Source organism: Elephantulus edwardii, unplaced genomic scaffold (assembly GCF_000299155.1).
Source record: "Elephantulus edwardii isolate Elephantulus edwardi_28Jun2011 unplaced genomic scaffold, EleEdw1.0 scaffold00070, whole genome shotgun sequence".
In the NCBI taxonomy this organism is placed as follows: domain Eukaryota; kingdom Metazoa; phylum Chordata; class Mammalia; order Macroscelidea; family Macroscelididae; genus Elephantulus; species Elephantulus edwardii.
The window spans coordinates 8,965,844-8,985,277 of record NW_006399820.1 but is presented as its reverse complement, the minus strand read 5'-3'; the positions used below and the strand labels follow the sequence as shown (position 1 = coordinate 8,985,277).

At 39.7% G+C, this 19,434-nt stretch overlaps 1 protein-coding gene across 1 annotated transcript in view; it reads left to right on the top strand.

The window, feature by feature from the left end:
* Window positions 1-19,434, top strand: part of CDKAL1 (CDK5 regulatory subunit associated protein 1-like 1) — an 886,114-nt gene that overhangs the window by 840,773 nt on the left and 25,907 nt on the right. The window contains exon 13 of the mRNA XM_006888658.1: window positions 5,759-5,923. Coding sequence (XP_006888720.1) covers window positions 5,759-5,923 — 165 coding nt within the window. The remainder of the gene's footprint in view (window positions 1-5,758; window positions 5,924-19,434) is intronic.

Below are 19,434 nucleotides of genomic sequence, written 5' to 3'. Positions count from 1 at the left end.
TCGGTGAAAAATTCATCAACAAATTGTGGTATCAGATGACACAGTCTTCCTTGCAGAAAATGAAATGGTTTGAAGCACTTACTGATGAAGATAAATGATTATTACCTTCAGTATGGATTGCACCACAACATAAAACAGAAATCTTCACAACTACATACTAGAGGAAAAAAGTTGAAGTTGCCAATGATTTTATTAGATCTACAATCTATATCCATGAAAACTGCGGTCAAGAAATCAAATGGCTTACAGCATTGGGAAAATTTGAAAAAAAAACAATTATTCTTAAAAGTACAAGGAAACGGAAGTGTAACTTTGAGGACTAAAATATCCCTGGTCCAAGCCATGATATTTCTAATCACTTCATATGCATGTGAAAGTTGGATAGGGAATTGGAAATACCCAGAATTTTTTTTTTTTTTAAAAAAAACCTTTACATTTTGGTGTTGGCATAGAATAGTGACTATACCATAGACTTCTAGAAGAATAAATGATCTGTCTTAGAATAAGTATAGCGTCTTAGTATCAAGGAAGGCAAGATGGATTTTGGTTTGTTTGGGGTTTTGTTTTTAATTATTTTTTTTTAAATTGTTTTTGTGTGTACCGTCAAATCAGATCTGACTGGTACAGGAGGAGATTGTCCCTCCTCCTTCAGCAGAGCATCTGGTGGATTCAAACCGTGCACCTATGGGATTGCAGTGCAGCTTCTTGGTACTAGGCCACCAGAGCTCACGACAAGATGGATTTTGGACATATTGTCAGGAAATACCAATCTTTGGAGAAGAACATCACACTTTGTGAAGCAGATGGCCTTTGGAAAAAGTGGACTTAAACTTAACGATTATGAAGCTGGGACAGGAGAAATGAGGCTTTTTCTGGTCCATACAATCATTCTGTCAGAGAGTCAGTGTGATTTGGAGCCTACTTGAAGTCATCTAACAATAAGAAACTCTCACAGGACTAATTTTGGGAATTTGGAATTGCCTGCAAAAATTTCTAGAGCCTGGCAAAGGAAATTGGGGGGGGGGGGGATGTCCTGCTCACAGAGAGGAAGGATGTCTGCCTGGAGGACATCAGAGTAAAAGGGCAAGACAAGCTGGTGTTTGTTGTTGTTTCTAGGTAGTTTGACTTGTTGTTGTTACTTTATTTATTTATTTATATAATGTTTCATTGTCCAAAAATCTGCATACAGTGCAAAAAGAGTGTTGGGTTTGGCTCAGATTCTGTGAGCAGCTCTGGAGACTTAAGTGTGAAGACGAAATTTTCATTCATTGTGACGGTGTTGGAGGCCAAGCCTGGGAGCTCCCAGTCACCAGCTTGCCTTTGCTGCTCATATAAGTTCACTAGCCTTGGTCGCAATACACAGCCATGGTTCTTTTTCAGCCCTTGGGATTCTCCATCTTCAGGTGATGAAACAGCACAGATGTAACCAAAGGAAAGCAGATCTGGCCAAGGAGGAGTTAGGATTCATAGATTCCCATGAGTCCTTCTAGGCAAATGGATTTCATTTCTTTTCTTCTAAATCCTTTCTCATCAGATAAGCTCACTTCCAAAAAAGGATGCCCTTAGATCGCAGTGTTAGTTAAGAGAACTGAATATACCATGGACTGCCAAAAGAACAAGTAAAACTGTCATGTAGAAAGTACAACAAGGGTGGTGAAGCTTCATTTCATCTACTTTGGTATCAGTCTTTGGAAAAGGACCTCACGCTGGGAAGGGTGGAGGGTCAGAGAATGAGAAGAAGTCCTTTAAGGAGATGGACAAACAATGACTGCAACAATGGGCTTGAGCATAATGGAGATTGTATGGATGGTGCTAGACAGAGCTACATTCAGACCTGTTGTTCATAAGGTCTCTGTGAGTCAGAGTCAACTCCACAGCACCTAATCAATAAAATCAGATTTTTTGTTGTTATGTGCCATCAAGTTGCCTGCGACTCATAGCAACCCTATGTACAACAGCCCTAAACCCTGCTCTGGCCTGTGCCAATCGCACTGTCTCTGACACACCTACCCCAATTACCCCAATCACTGAATCATTTCACCTCATAGAGGGTCTTCCTCTCCTGCGCCTGCCCTCCACCCTCCCAAGCATGACGTCCTTCTCCAAAGACTGGTCCCTCCTTGCAACATGACCAAAATATGTCAGATGAACCCTCAGAATCCTTGCCTCCAAGGAGCAGACCAGCTTCACCCTCTCCAGGACAAACCTGTTCATTTTCTTAGCAATCCATGGTATATTCAATACTCTTCTCTGGCACCATAGCTCCAAGGCATCAGTTCTCCTTTATCCTCCCTAGTCATTGTCCAACTATCTGAAACATAGCTAGTGATTGCAAAGACCATGGCCTGTATCAGGTGCACCTTAGTCTTCAGAGTGACACCATTGCTCTTCTGTACTTTGGAGAGGTCCCTAATAGCAAACTTTACCATCACAATATGTATTTTAATTTCCTGGCTGCTGGTGCCAAGAGTGTTGACTATGGAGCCAAGCAAACTAAAGCTGTTCAGATGCTAAGTGGTATTTCGGTGTGGATTTGTTCTTGTTGTCATTGTAATTTCCTTGTGGATCATGATTGGAATTCAAGCTTTTGGAAACTCTTAAGGACTACAGACAAGGGAGACAGACTCCCCATGGTAGAAATTTAGGAAATCAAACTGAAGTGATGCCAGAATTTATGTTCTACCTAGAACAGTATCAGACAGGTCACCAGGCCCTCAGGAAACATGAAGGGCCTTAAAACATGAGAAGCCAGACTGAGCACGCCCAGTTCATACCAAGCAGAGACCACAGTTGAGAAGATTCCCAGCACTCCCCATGTGAGCCTCCTCTTGCCCCCATTTTCCGTCTCATTAACACACTCCAGAGAGCCGTGTTCCGTCCAGGCCGGCCTTCTGCTCAGCCCTGGGGAGAAGCCTGTCTGCATTTGGGTTGCCTCTTTTCCTTTCTCTTGCCATCTGGGTTTCTGCCTCAGCAGGGAACTTTCTTTCCCTTCATTTTAAAGGCAATGGCATGCCTCATTAGCTGTTTCCTCTCATTTAAAGCAGTCGGGCTTTTTCCAATTATTAAAACCGGAGGGGGAAAAACACTGAGCCCTTCATTCAGATCAAGGCAGCAGATCAAGGGAGGTGATTTTTTTTTCTTTTCCCTGGAATAGCACCATGTCTCCCAGGAATAGTTTCCCCCCTAGAGATTTCTTTGCAATTCTCATTTCAGAAAAACGGATTTAAAGGTGCTTTCATGTCTTAAGACGAAAACTCCTGGAGTTACTTTGCTCCCCAACCAGGTGACCCTCTCCCTGGTTTCTGATGAAGCAACGGACTCAGTTGTCCTAAAAATCAAACTCAAAAAGCTCAGTATCCAATTTTGCCTTCCCGAGTGTTGACTTTGGAACTTTTAGCTCTCATCTGATTTCCCCCCCCCCCAGAGGGCAGCGAGAGGGGGGTGTGTCTCTACAAGACACCATATTAAAGATTTTATAAGAATTCTTTCTCTTATGACGAGGCCTAGAGATGAAGACTGTATCATCTAGATCTCTAAGTATTTCTGCAGGAGAACCAGTCTGTTTCTTTTGGACCTTAGCTTGACAAGATTGGCAAGTAGCTATAGTACAAAAATAGATGCGTGAGGAAGACATAATGCATACAAACTACCTATAAGTCCCACAGGAGGGAAAACATTTGCTCAAGTTAAACAAGTACTTTTATCAGCAATCTCTAATGGTAAGAGACCATCTGAAAGTTTCCTCTGAAGCAGCCAAAGTAAAGTACCCTTCAGAGGAGCTGGTTCTATGTGGAGGTGGGCTCCCAGGAGTAACAAACACGTGCATTTTATACTAGAGCCAAGGGACTGAATGGCAGCCATTCTATCAAGGAGTCATTTCATCCCAAACATCTAAGGTACTTTCAGATGTTATCCTCATCCCCACCCTCCATACATGTGCACACTCCCCCACCCCTCAAACACACCACATATGCATATACACCCCACAAGTACACAAATCTTTATTTGAAATGTCTACTCAAACCATGACTCTGACAGCTAGCTTGGAAGGTATTAAAAGTCAAAGGCTTTCATCAGTGCTGTCTCTGTTTTCTTCATTGCATGACACAGCCCTGAGCCAAATATCAAAGGCCTGTCCCGAGGAGGTGGCTGGCTGATTGCTGGGGGATTTCCCAAGCCTGCCTTCCACATGCCCTAGGCCAGCAGGCATCCTGCAATAAAAAAGCACTGTCTGCAGCCTGGTGGCTCCTCCCAGAAATGCCCTCCCTCCTTGCAAAGTACCCTGAGCTGGCAGAGTCTTCTCAGAGGCCCCCAAAACTTCCCTGTGGGTAATGAGAAGCCTTGGGAAATCCTATCCTTTGCCTCCAGGTGATAACTGCTATTCTCTTGGCCTCCACTACAATTCTATGTGTTAGGGTGCTACATTGAGTGAGTGAACAGTCCCTGAATGGTATAAGTAGTAACTGCTAATCAAAAGGTTAGAAGTTCAAATCCACCCAGAGGTACCTGGGAAAAAAAGGGCTGCTGATCTGAAAAAGTACTGCTGAAAACCCCAGGGAGCACAGTTTTTCTCTAAGACATATAGAGTTGAAGATATCAGCTGTGGGATTTGGGTTTTTATGGGTTTTTTTTTTAGTTTTTGAGAATTTGATTGTGTGTTTTTTGGTTTTGTGTGTGTGTGGTTGGTTGGGGAGTTGTTGTGTTTTTTTTTAATTGAGTAGATGAAATGTAAATCCTAGAGACAAATATAAGGGGGAGAAAAAAACCCATGTTACTTCTCTGCCACACAAAATCCAGTTCTTTTTCCATCCATTTATTGTGCCTCCCCTCTCATCCCCTCTTTGAGCTCCTGCTATGCTAGAGTGCTGGGAGACGACCTTTGCTTTCCTATACACCAAGTTTACTTTAGCTAATAGGAATAATTTCTGTGGCCAGTCTGCTGAGAACCTTTAGATAAGGCAAAGGACATATAAAATCCTCTCCAATGAGCTTTTCAAAATGACGTGTTCTGTCAACAATTATAAAGTACGATGAGCAAGTACAAAGTGAATGAATATTGTCACAGCCAAAGAACCTAGTCAAAACCACTACCTTCAACTTGATCCTGACTCATAGCAACCCTGTAAGTCAGAAGGGTTTTCAGAGCTGTAAATGTCTGTGACTGCAGACTGCTTCACCTTTTCCTCACACTGCAGCTAGTGGATTCAAACCTCCAGCCTTTGGATTGGCATTACCAGGGCTCCTTGCCACACCAAAAGGAGCCTAAATGAGAACAGAATGTAGTGTGAGCCCAGATGGGAGCTCTGGTAGCATAATCCCCAGAGCTGGAAGTTGTGCTGCTAACCATAGGCCACACCTCCCTGGCTGTTCAAATTCAGCAGCAGCTGAAAGACAGGCAGTCTCCTTCTGTGTGAACTGCAGCCTCGGAAACCCACTGAACGGTCAGTAATGAGAAAGCGAGAGGTGGACTTCTGGCACCAAAATAAAGGACATTAGAAGAAAACGGAGGAAGGAAATCTGAATACAAAGTATTGATTTTAGTTAATAATTATGTGGTTTATTAATTATGGTAAATGTATCCCATTAATGTACAATATTACTAAAAGGGTCCTAGAGGTACAACAAACATGAGTTTTTCCTACCTCTGGAACAATTTTAGAAACTTGACACTGTTCTAAAATAACGCATTCCTCAAGAAAATGAAGGGGACGGGGAACCAACCAAACAACTAATCTAAACCTTCTGAATTTTTTTAAAGGTATTAGTGCCAAAGAACCCCTCATTCATGGGGAAGATGGTCGAAGTGGACATTTACGAATCAGGAAAACATTTTATGAAAGGGCAGCCAGTAACAGACGCCAAGGTCTACTGTCCATCCATCAGCAAACCATTAGCAAAAGGAGTGGTCTCAGGTTTAACAGAGGTGAGTACAAGGCGCTGCCCTCTCTAGCCTGCCGGTGGAACAGCAGCTGGGGAAGTACAAAGCTTGCAGACCGTGCTTCTGTTATCATTTCTAGTTCCCCTTCTCTGTATGCATGAGGCTTTAATCCCTTCTGACATACTGAAATCTGAATTAGAAAGGTGCAGGGTTTTGCCGATGCCTATAGTTTTGCCTCTCCTCCTGCAAAGGGAAAAAAGCGGTTTCCGGTTGCAGGCTGGAAGCAGAGGGTAAAAGCCGTTCTTTGCAGGTGAAGGATTTAACACCAATGATGATCTGATCCAGTTCGTTTCTGTGTCAGTAGATCCTGAGTGGAAGGGGCCAAGGAATGGAAGGTTTTCTTGCTTTATGAAACAGTTTACAGTGTCCTTAAAGACCTCCAGTTGACCAGGCACTAAACTGTATCAGTCGGCCTAGTTACTGTAGTGTCTTTCTCTGGGGTGTTAGCTGCTATCTGCTTTAGGCACGTGGAGTGAAAATGAAACTTCCCCCTTCTTAAAAAAAAATAAAATAGCCTGACCCCTATTTTATACCTTGGCAAATATGGCCATTTGCCAAGCTCTCTCTTACATTTCATTGAGCTACAGTTGTAAAAGCTGATGGAGTGTGAAATGAAAATGTGTATCACATTTCTAAGCATCATTTGATGTCCTTTCTCCAACACAATTGTTAAGCGCTTGAGAAAAAAGGGGGGGGATATAGTAATGACTTATCATACAGGAAGAAAAGATCACTAAGCTACCTAATTCCAAAATGGTTTTGATCTATGCATTATCATTTCCTTTACAATAAGTTGCAAGGACATGCTAATTAAAACAAAAAAGGATAGCTTTTCTTTGACAATAGCTACAGAAGATACTATTATCTACATTATGAGTGATTCTGGTGGACTCTCTATCCAAGCATAGAAGAGCTCGACAAGTGTGGATAAAAATTCTGTAAGCATACTACTTTCCTGAGAAAGCAGTGAAATAGACCAGCTTTGTCAAACCTTGCCAAGTGTATATTCCTCCTCTACCAGCAATGAGCTCTGAAACTCGATACGCATAACCATAAATTTGCGCTGTTGTTTTCCTTTATACCATAGTTAGGGGATTGAGATGGAGGGCCAGAGAGGAGCAATGTAATCCAGCATTTAAATTAAAATCCCAGAGATTTCATTTTTTGATGTGCTGGCTAATCCTGGAGACATTTTTAAGGAAGTTGACTTATATTTTCCTTTTTAACATTGCATGTTTTATAAAGGTCAGGTTTTAAAGTGCTGCAGGGAAAAGAATTTTCAATAGTGGGTGAATTCTTTTTTCAAAGATTCTACCTCGATTGTAATGCCTTTGTTTCTATGCCTATTGCAGAGAATGATTTACTAGCAAAATCCATCATTCCCAATGGCCGTTATATCAACTCTAACCTCATATGTGTCATAGTAGTACGGGACTCCCTAGGGGTTTTAGTGGCTCATTTTTCAGAAACAGATTGCCAGACCTTCTTCCAAAGAACCTCTGAGTAGATTTGAACCTCTAACCTTTTGACTAGGCAACCAACTGCATTAATTATTGCACTGCCCTAAAATTCCAAAAGCATTATTAATAATATTAAAATATAGAAAATTGTTATTGTGTACCATCAAGTTAGAAATGACTCAGCTGAACTTACAGTGGGTTTTCAGAGGCATTAAATCACGCAGGAAAAGATTGCTCTTTCTTCTCCCCTAGAGATTTGAACTACGTACTTTTTGATTTAACAGGGCAACTCTTTACCACTCGGCCACAGGAGCTAGATGATAGTGGTATAGTCATAGCCAAGGCATGTCTAGTTCTTTGATCACTGATTAAAGTACTGAACTCATGAACAGGGAGACCCCCTGCTAACAGTGTGGATGATGTTCCAGCCTTCAGGGGGGGAAAACCTGGGTTTATACATCTAGACTCCAGGTTTTTCCTGATCACATGACTTCCGAGCTTTATTTTAGCCTATTAAAAGAGAATAGTAACATCTCTATTACTTCAGTTTGCTAAGACTTTCAATAGTGTATGTAAAACACCTAATACTGATACATCAAAACCAAAACCAAGCCGATTTGCCATCAAATCATTTCAGTCTCACGGTGACCCTGTGTCCAGAGAGAACTCCCCACTAGGTTAATATTGGTATATGGGATGTAGTCCCTAAGTACTTACTTTCCCCTCCTGCCAAATCTAAAAACAGAACAAAGCACCTCACTACTGTTGTGTAGATTCCTACTCGGCAGCCCTCTGTCAGGTATTCGACAGGTTGTAAATCTTTAACGGTAGAGGTGACCCATCTTTCCCACAAAGCTGCCTGCTTTTCAATTAGCTGCCTAACACATGAGATACTGCACCACCAGGGCTCCTTTCATCTAAAAAAACAGACTCAGATGTGCACTTAAACTTTTGTGTTTGTTTATTTTCTTAGCCATGATCATGCAGTATAAATTTGAACTTTGGGTTTGGTTTTAACCTTTGGAGAATGTGTCTATTAAAGGTAGTCTATTCCATACAATGGAGCTGTCTCTGGTAACAGGGTTTAGAGAGTTGCACTGCTAACCCAAAGGCTGCATGCACCCAGTGGTTCAAATCCAAAAGCATCTCCATGGGAAAAAGATGGGCAGTCTCATCCCACTATGATTTACAGCCTCAGAAACCAATAGAAGGTCTCTATGCATCCCAATTCTATAGCAGTGTGTGATTATTCAGTACCAGGGGAACCAAGACCATCAGAATACCAGCTTTTCTGAATTTCCTAGACTTTCTTAAGTTTTCACGGGATTAATACTTGCCTTTACATTTTTTATAAAGAAATTTAGAAAGACCAAAGTGTATATGGCAAAATGTTGTTGCTGTTGTTGTTATGTGCCATTGAGTCACTTGTGACTCATAGTGACCCTATGTATAACAGCCCTAAACTCTGCCTATCTTGTGCCAATCGCACTGTCTCCAACACACCCACCCCGATTACCCCAGCCACTGAATCAGTCCATCTCATAGAGGGTCTTCCCCTCCAGCGCTGTCCCTCCACCCTCCCAAGCATGATGTCCCTCTCCAAGGACCGGTCCCTCCTTACAACATGTCCAAAGTATGCCAGACAAAGCCCCAGCATCCTTGCCTCCAAGGAGCAGCCTGGTTTAGCCCTCTCCAGGATGAATCTATTTTCTTAGCAGTCCATGGTACCTTCAATACTCTCTCTAGCACCACAGGTCAAAGGCATCAACTCTCCTTCTATCCTCCTTAGTCAGATATGCTAAAAGTTCTTTCATGGTAAATGCATAGGACCAATTGGCAGCATCAGGATGGATGGTGAAGAGATTAAGATTGTTCACAGCTTTAGTCGGTTTGGCTACACAGTCAATGCTCTTAGCACCAGCATCCAGGAAACTAAAAGACATATTGCAATGGGAAAGTCTGCTGTTAGGGACCTCTCCAAAGTACTGAAGAGCAATAGTGTCTCTCTGGAGACTAAGGTATGTCTGATACAGGCCATGGTCTTTGCAATAACTTGTTATGCATCAGAGAATTGAACAATGACTAGGGAGGATAGAAGGAGAATTTATGCCTTTAAGCTATGGTGCTGGGGAGAGTATTGAGGGTACCATGGACTGCTAAGAAAGCAAACAGATTCATCCTGGAGAGAGTTAAACCGGACTGCTCCTTGGAGGCAAGGATTCTGGGTCTTCATCTGACATACTTTGGTCATGTTATAAGGAGAGGCCAATCCTTAGAGAGGGGCATCATGCTTGGGAGAGTGGAGGACAGCACAGGAGGGGAAGGCCCTCTATGAGGTGGATAGATTCAGTGACTGGTGTAATCGAGATGGGTGTATCGGAGACAATGAGATTGGCACAGGACAGAGCAGAGTTTAGGGCTGTTGTACATAGGGTTGCTATGAGTCACAAGTGACTCAATGGCACATAACAACAACAACAACAATGATAAATGCCTCTCCTTGAGAATTTTTTATTATTCTTTAAATATTTGGCTCTATGTCATCTTGGAGCTACTTCCTTTTAACCTGGTTGCTTTTAACCTATGTTGGTAAACTGAGAAGAGATTCAGCAGATTGTGGGGGAGAGGCACAAGGTAAGGAGACATGGCATCTAGATTGTACAATATATTTCATGTGGATGTTACTAGAATTCTGTTCCTTGAACCTCCATTGTCTCTTATACTGTTTTTTCCATGAAGTCTATTTTACCATAAATTAGTATTGTTATTTCTTATATTATAAAAATTTAGATTTTCATGGTATATTGTTTCCCCCTTTTTTAAATTTAGATGTGTCCATTATAGGCAGCATATTTATGGGTCATGTTTTCTACTCCCTTCTGTTGCTCTTTTTCTCTTGATAGGTGAATTTAGTCCACTCACATTCAATGTAATTACCAATGTTCATTTTTGTTGTTGTTGAGTACTGTCAAGTTGGAACCAACCGATAGCTGACCTTCCAGTGGGTTTTAAGAGGCAATTAATTGCATGGGAGTAGATTACCCATCCTGCACAACATCTGGTGGATCTGAACTGCATGCCTTTGGGATTGTAGTGCAGTTTCTTACCACTAGACCACCAGAACTCCATTTGGTTTTATTGCTGTCATTTTGCTGCACTCATTTTTTTGTGGCATTACTTATATCTTTGTTACATCTGCTTTTCTGTGCTGAATTAATTTCATTTATGTCTCTTCTTTGTTGCTGATGTTTTGTTATTTACCAGTATGAATTTCTTTTTTTTTTATTTTTTATTTTAACAAGAAGGTTTACTAATTTCCTTGAAGGTCACCCTAAACATTTCTATTTACTTTAATATAAAAAACAATTTGACTCATAGCTCATATCGGTTAGTCTACTCTAAGTGTGCATAAGTTGTGGAAAGCAATCACAACAACAACAAAACAATTCACTTTATTTCTAGGTATCTTTGATTCCCTCTCCATTTAAAACTCTGTAACAATTTTTTTACTCACCTGTTTTCATTGTATCAATCTTTATTTATATGATGATACTTTGCTTTCCTAAATTTTAGTGTGATATGTTTAATATGCTTTGTGTGCTTCTGTGTCCAGGTTAAGTATGTTAATGATATTGTCATGTGTGTTGATTTTGACTTGTTGTCTGTTGTCATTAGTTCTTGGTGTCATGAGCTCCCTTAAGGATCTCTTATAGATTTGGTCTAGTTTTTACAAATTACTTTTGTTTATTTTTATCTGGAAATGTCCCAATTTAACCTTCATGTCTGAAGGACAGTTTTGCTGGATACAGAATTCTTGGTTGGCAATCTTTTTCTTTCAGAGTTTTAGAAATGTCATCCCATTGCCTTCTTTGTATGCATAGTTGCTACTGAAACATTGGAGCTGGATTTTATTAGATCAGATTAGATTTTTATAGATGATATTGTGGTTAAGTGCTGTTGAGTCGACTGCAACCCATAGTGATTTTATGAACAGTAGCTCTGAACGTTGCCCTATCCTGAGCCAATCCCGTTGCCACAGTCACTGTGTCAGTCCATTTTATCCAGAGTCTGAGGCCACCAGAAAGCAGTGTTTATACATGAGTCTGTTTTCCTTGAGCTTTCTGCTTTCAGTACTCTTTCTTTGTCTCTAAATATGGAAAATTTTATTATAATGTGTCAAGGTATTTTTAGGATTTCTCTTCTTTAGAGGATACAGAGGATCTTGAATGCATATTTTTCTAATTTTCAATAATGTTTGGGAAATTTTCAAGACATAACTTTTCAACAGTTTCCTCTGTGTTTTTTAGGATTTTGGTTGTTGTTTTATTTTGTTTTGGTTTGGGTTGTTTGGGAGCAGGGGTGTTTTGGTTTTGTTTTTTGGTTGGGTTTTTGGTTGGGTTTTTTGGTGTGGTTTTTTGGTTTTTGTGTGTGGTTTTTTGGTTTTTGTCATTTCCAGTCCTGAGATTCCATTCACACTTCATTCAACACCTTTTGATGGTGTCCTGCATAATTAGTAGGCTTTCTTCATAATCTTTCCTTCTTTCTGATTGTTTCTTTAACAGAGTATTACTGAGGGATTTGTTCTTCATTTCACTGATTCCGTGTTCTATTTCTTCAATTCTGCTCTTTTATCCTTCCAATGCATTATCCATGTCATTCATTTCAGTCTTTATACTCTGAATTTCACTTTGCTTTTTGCATTGCATCCAATTTGTTTCTTTATTGTATCAGTTTGATCCTAAATTGGGAGTTCTGGTTGTTTGATTTTCTTAGAAATTCTATGTTTTCTGTGTTATTCTCAATCTTTGTTGTCTGTTTAACACAACTCAGAGCAATCCTGTGAACAACAGATCTGAGCCCTGCCCTGTCTATGACGTCCCTTTTTCTCTACTGCAAGGGAACCCATTGTTATAGTCACTTGTCGCTCTATCTTTTTTAGGGTCTTCTTCCTTCATGGATCCCCCGCTTTGCAAAGCATGATGTCTTTTTCCAAGGACTACCAACATGCCTGAAATATTTGGGATGAAACTTGCTCTCAGAATGTTCTAAGATAAATTTGTTCTCTTGGAAGCCAATAGAATATTTAGTGCACTTCTCCAGCACCATAACTCAAAGGTTTCTCTTCTTCCTCTGTAATCTTTGTTCACCATCTAACTCTCAGATCCATAGCAAGGAAGTGCTATGATCATGGCTTGGATCAGGTGCACCTCGGTCTTCAAATTGGCTTCTTTGCTTTTTAGCACTCTCGCACTCCTTAGAAAACAATTAATGGAAAACTCTTTTGAATCCTTTATAAGGAAATTCTAAAAGACTTTATTCCTCTGAAAGATTTTCTTGTTATGTAGTTTGGCCACTTCCCCCGCCCCCCCCTCCCACATTTTATCCTGTTTTATTTTGAATGGTTTGGCACTGTCTGTTTTTCTCTTGACATTATGTGTTTGAGGATGGAGACAAGATGTCTGTCCTGAAAGTATCTGTGCATGAGTGAGGCACCCAACCTGTGACAGAGTTTCCACTGGCCTCAGATGACCCTGTAATTAATCTGGCTGGCTAAGGACTGTGTTTTTGCCAGCTGGAGGTTGGGAGGTGCTTTTCGTATCTGGTCATATATGGCTAGCTTGAAGTTATGATCACTGCCCACCTGAAATCTCCACGGATGGTGGATGCAGTGAAGGGTGTACTGCTCCAAGGTAGTGCCCCTGCTAGTCCAGGGGATGCTGCAGGTCATGCACAGTACAATTTATCAATTCCTGGAAGGAGAACTTGAGTTCAGAACCATGCAAACTCCTAGAACTAAGTATGGGGTCTAAAGTAAGGCAGATCTGAGATGACCTAGGGATTGCAGTCAACCACCTAGTAAATGGAGATGGGAAAAAGTCACTACTCTCATCTCTGGAAGGGCCTGGGGAACAGGGAAGGATGTAATGCCTTTCCTGGCAGCTAGCCAACCGTGTGAGCACTGCCATCAACCTTGGTTCTCACAGCAAACACGGAACTGTTTAAAATGGCCACATTAATTATGCTACTGTGGTATCTTCTCACTCATTGGTTTTTCTTCAGTTCTTCCTCTTTACTATAGGTATTCCATGATTATAAATGGGTTTTTGGTGTCTTTGGTGAAGAGAGCTCGATACTATATCTGAGTATCTTACTCAGTTGTTGTTCTGTACTGTCAAGTGGGAACAAACCCATAGCTGACCCTCCATTAGGTTTTGAGAGGCAATAAACCACATAAGAAGAGATTGCTCACCTTTCTCCCTTGAAGTAATTGGTGGATTCAACTGTGGGCCTTTGGGATTACAACATAGCTTCTTATTACTAGGCCACCAGAGCTCCAGAAGTCTATAAAATTTAGAATAGGAAACTTTCAGGATGATATTTTTAAATTTAGGCTCTTAAGTGGAGTCTAACTTGATGATACTCAATTCTATTTCATGTGAGGATGCCTTTCTACTATTGAGGGTTTGGAGTTTTTTAAAAAATGATGAGGCTGTTCAGACATTCCATCAGGGGCAGACCATGTTGTTAACTAGGGCTTAGAAATCAATAAGACAAAGATTCTCACCACTGGGTCATTTGGCAGCGCCATGGTAGATTAAGAGAGTGAGGTCATTAACAATTTCAGCTTGCTCGGCTCCACAGTCAACATTCTTGGGACCAAAAGTCAGGCAGTCAAGACAAATTGCACTGGGATAATCTGCCTCTCTGGTGTACTGATAAACAGCAATGTTTAGAGACTAAGGTGCACCTGATCCAGGACATGTGGTCTTCACAATTACTTGCTATGCATCAATGTCGAAAGATTACAGAAGAATTGATGCCTTTGAGTTGTGGTGCTGGAGAAGAGTCCTGAACATACTATGGACCACCAAGAGAACAAATAGGTGTGTTTCAGAGAAGGTGAAACCAAGGTTCTCCTAGGATTTTAAATCTCCATCTCACATACTTTGGGCATATGGCCAAGAAGACTGGTCCTTGGAGAAGTGCATCATACTTGGAAGAGTCGAGGGACAGCACAGGAGAAGAAGACCGCCAGCTGAGACAGATTAACAGAGTAACTGGGGTAATGGGAGTAAGTGTGTCAGTGTCAGTGAGACTGGCTCAGGATAGGGCAAGCTTCAGAGCTATTGTACATAGGGTCGCTATGAGTCATAGGCAAGCTAATGGCACATAACAGCAACAGTGTAAACTGTACAAATTCATGTCTATTTGACAATATGAAATATTATCTAAGAGCCATTATCAGAAACAGAGATCAGTGAGTTTATTTTATTGTTTTAAATCTGTTGTAGGAAATGTCCACAAAATACAAGCAGGTCAGTGGTGGCACATAGTTTACTATTTGCATATCCTCATCATCCAGCTTGAACAATTCTTAACTCATGGCTGATCTCCTATCACCCATGATATTATCCAACCATCTCTTGATTATTTTGAAGCAAATTTTATTTCATCTATAAATATTTCACTGAGTATCTCTATAATATGAAGATTCCTTAAAACATACTCATGATATATTATTGAATCTAAAAAGAATTAATTGTTCAAGATCATCAACAACCTAGTCAATGTTCACATTTTCCACTTGTTTCTAACAGAATCAAGATACAAATAATGCCACTACATTACTAGTTACTTTTTTTTTTGTACATTACAATTAGTGTGCTTTGAAAGTCATTTTCATCTCTAGGCCTTCTCTTTTTCTTGCTCATTTTATTTTCATTATTGTAGTGTATTTATTGAAGGAGGTAGGTGGTTTGTCCTGTGGTTTTTCCTGTAGTCAAAACTTAGCTAATTGTATCCTCTGGTATGATTTAACATGCTTCTCTGTTCCCTGGTGTGTTTTATCATTTTCTGATTATATTTGGAGGCTTAATCAGATTGAGGTTTTATTTTGTGACAAAACTATGTCTTAAGATAGTGTGCATCATAAGGCGCAAAATATACTGCTTCTTTTTATGACCTTAACAGGAGTGATGAATTTTGCCCTGGATCCATCTATTCATTCATGGTTGCAAAATGATGCTATGCTAATTATCTTTCCTTCTTCACATTAGCTAAAAGTACTCTGATGACCAATTTTCTCTCATCAACACTTTCTTTCCCTTGAACAACTGTTCATATGGCAAAGGCAGGATAAATACTTAATGCTTTCTTTCTGCACATGAATTTTCAATAGCTGAGTTGATTTTTCGTCCTCTTCAGAAATTACCAATGAGGTTTTATTTCTCAAAAGACTCATAGCTGACCCCAAATAGTGGGTTTTCAGAGACTGTAAATCACAAGGAAGAAGTCTGTCTGTCTTTGTCCTATGGAATAGCTGGTGGATTCAAACCAACAGAGTTGTAGGCTTTGGATTGGCAGTGCAAGTCCCTGTCGACTACTACACGATTGATGCTTCTTTCTGTTTTATTTTGTTGTTATTGTTGTTGTTATACACCATAAAATCAGAACCAACTCAGAGCTGACTCCAGCTGTTTTTCAGAAGCAGTAAAAGGTAAATTGCCTGTCTTTCTATTGCAGAGCAGCTGGTGCATTCAAACCATGTACTTTTGGGTTGGCAGGCAACTCTTTACCACAGCATCACCAGAGTTCTTTTAAACTCATACATTTTTACGTATCTGATGTATTTTTTGTCATTAGATTGCAATTTTGTACAATGGAAGCTCTTCAAATTGGCTCCTCACTCCTTTAGATTTAGTTCCTGAAGTCTTTGTCGGTTCTTTTTTTATGGGAACAATAAAATGTTCCAGGCTCATCTTGGGCATTCTGTGCTTCAAATTAATAATCTGATGTGTCTTTAAGGAGCTTGTATCCAGCAAATGTTTCTTTAACCGAAAATAGTATTAATAACCTATAAAGAAAACTGTTAAGAATAAAGATAAACACCATGTTGATCCATTGTGGAAAATGCAACAAATGTTACAGAAGAATCTGTATAGAAATTGTCCAATAGAAATCTAATTTGCTCTGTAAATTTTAACTAGGGAAGGGGACTGTATGTCAATTAAAAAAATATTTATATAGGTCTATCTCTTCTATATTTCCTTCCAAGCAGGGAGGTCCATCACTTTGGGGATGTAACTTTCTAATAAAATATATTTTATGTATATTACTGTTAATGTATTTATAATAATACAGATTTTTAAAAATATTATATTTCCTATAATATATTCTTTAAAATATTTATTACACAGATTCTTTTTCTTTAATATATATGCTAATATATATGAAAGGAAAAAATGACAGTGTGGACAAACACCTGTTGTAATGAGGTTGATCACTGTTCATCATTTTGGTGAATAGAAGTAGGAAATGGCAAATCACAGTAATGCTTTTATCTAGTTCAAGTTTAGGAACTTTCTGTCTTATCTCTGTAATTTCTTTGTTCCATATAAAAAATCTGATTTCCACCGACCCATAATTTCTAATTTGCTTTTTCCCCATAATAACTGCTTAAGAATAGTCATTCCAAAAAAAATAATAATCATTCCAACACATCTACCAACACTATGGTTACTGAATATCTTAAGAGTTGTTGTTTGGTTTCCCCTGTTCATTTTATTTTTAGACCATATTCCATGAGGGATATAAAGGGAAACAGTGGTTGTAAAGTTACCAAAAATAGTTCCTTCTCACTGTTGTTACAAGTCAGCAATTCAATACATAATTTTAATAATTTGCTCAGTTTTGCTTTTTCATTGCCAGGAGATTAATGTTTTTTATTATTTTCTTAAAATTTCCAGGATTCCAAAATTATAATCTGCATACAATGAAACCTGCATTCAGAGAAATCCAGCTTCAACCCTGGTCATCTCCTTTTTTTCCCCCTTCTTGGGCCTATTTGACACATTGATTGGTTTGTTTTAGAGCCCAATTGCCTCCAATTGGTTTGTTTTAGACAATGTAAGCAAATATAGTAAAATCTGGCAAAGCTGAGACCTGTGTAAGGCAGAAACCTGTCAGAATGTTTCTCACTAAAATGAGCAATAGAAAAGTTGTAAGACTGTACCCTGTTAAAACCCAAGAAGGACCATCCCGTCAGGTTCCAGCTGTCTTAGTCTACACGCATGTTCTTTCTCACCACCATCTCAAGAAAATCACAGACACTTTTCTCTACCATGGTTTTTCCCCCACCACATGATTTATCTGATTTACCTAGCCATATAGAGAGAGTCAATGATTGGTTTTCTATTATTTAAAAAAGAGATAAATGAATGTTTGTGTTGCCCAAGTACCTGCAACGAATATTCCTATCTCTCAATCAACAACTTTTGGGTCACCTTCAAGAGGCTAGTAGTTTCTGGCCCAGTTAGAGTAAACTTCTACCTAATGGAAGGTGTTTAAGATAACCAAAGAGACAAAAGTCAAGTCAAAGGGTAGAAAGTGTGAGCCATGCCACTAAGGGAATAGAAGGCCCAGAGGCCAGCATGAGCAGTGGGCATCCCGTCCCAAGACAGAGGACGCTTTGAAATGATATTCATATAATTTAACATGTATTTGGCTAATGGGCCAGTTACCACAAATGCATCTGTTTAGTCCATTCTGCTACTATTATTTATTTGGTTCATTTCATTCTTTTTGTTGCACTCATGCTCACCAGACACCCTTCTGCTTATAATTTGCCTTCCTATGCAGACTTCTTGCAATAAGAAAATAGATGTATCCAGCCTTCTGTAAGAGGGCTGTTCTCCTTATCAGTTAATAAATTCTGATTTTAGGCATGATCTCCTCTGCCCATCAGTAATCACCTCTGTGGGTGCCAAGCTCTCACATCTTTCAGCCAGATGGGAGCAATGTTTAATGTACACAGGCAGTAAATACCACCTCTTGCTTACCCTGTGGCCTCCTGAGAGGTAAAACGTCGATTTCCCCCTATTTGGTACCTGCTCTGCATCAACATTACCGAAACATTCAAGTCTACCACTGGATTTTGAAGGGCAGCTTTTGAAGATGAAACAAAGTATTATATGAGATTGTGCAAAGAGCTGGAGTTAGAAAATAAAAAAGAACTCATTCAGCATTTTTCAAATTGAAAGAATTGAAAAACAAATTCACCTCGAGTTACAACATGAAGGATGCTATGGACAAAATCTTGAATGATCTGGGAAGCATCAAAAGAAAATGGAATACACAGTCACTGTAATAAAAAAAAATTGGTTGACACTGAAAAATTTCAGAAAGTAGCATATGCTCAAGAACCAGTATAAATGAATGAATAAATCCAAGGTGCAGTGAAGGAACTGATAAAAAATAAGGCTCCAGGAATCAATGGGATACCAGTTGACATGATTCAACCAAAAGATGCAGCCCTGGATGCACACACTAGTCTGCCAGGAAATTTGAAAGACGGCTACCTTGCCAACCAACTGGTAGAAATCCATATATGTTTTCATTCCCAAGAAAAGTGATTAAAAAAATGAAAATTATTAAACAGTATCATTAATATCACATGCAGGTAAACTATTGCTGGAAATTATCCAAAAACATCTGGAACAGTACATCAACAGATAACTGTCAGAAATTAAAGCTGGATTTAGAAGAGACTAATGGCACCAAGGGCAACATTGTTGATGTCTGATGGAGCCTGGTTAACTGCAGAGAATGCCAGAATATCTATTTTCATTTTATTAATTATAGCCTTTAACTGTGTGGATCATAAAAATTAAGGCTGATAATCAGAAGAATGGGAATATCAGAATACTTGGTTGTGCTCATGCAAAATCTATACCTATACCAGGAAGCTCTTATCCAGACAGACAGAGCAAGGGAACATTTTTGGTTGCCTGAGATGCATAATGACCCTATGTACAGTAGCTCTGAAGTCTGTCCTGTTCTGAGCCAGTCTCACTGACTCCAAGATATCTACCCCTATTGCCCCAGTTACTGTGTCAGTCCATCTCATCCAGGGCCGCCTTCTTCTGCTCTGTCCCTATATCCTTCCAAGTATGATTTTCTTCTCTTCCCTCCTGGCCACATACCAAAAATATGTGAGATGAAGCTTCAAAACCTTGCCTCCAAAAAGCAGCCTGGTTT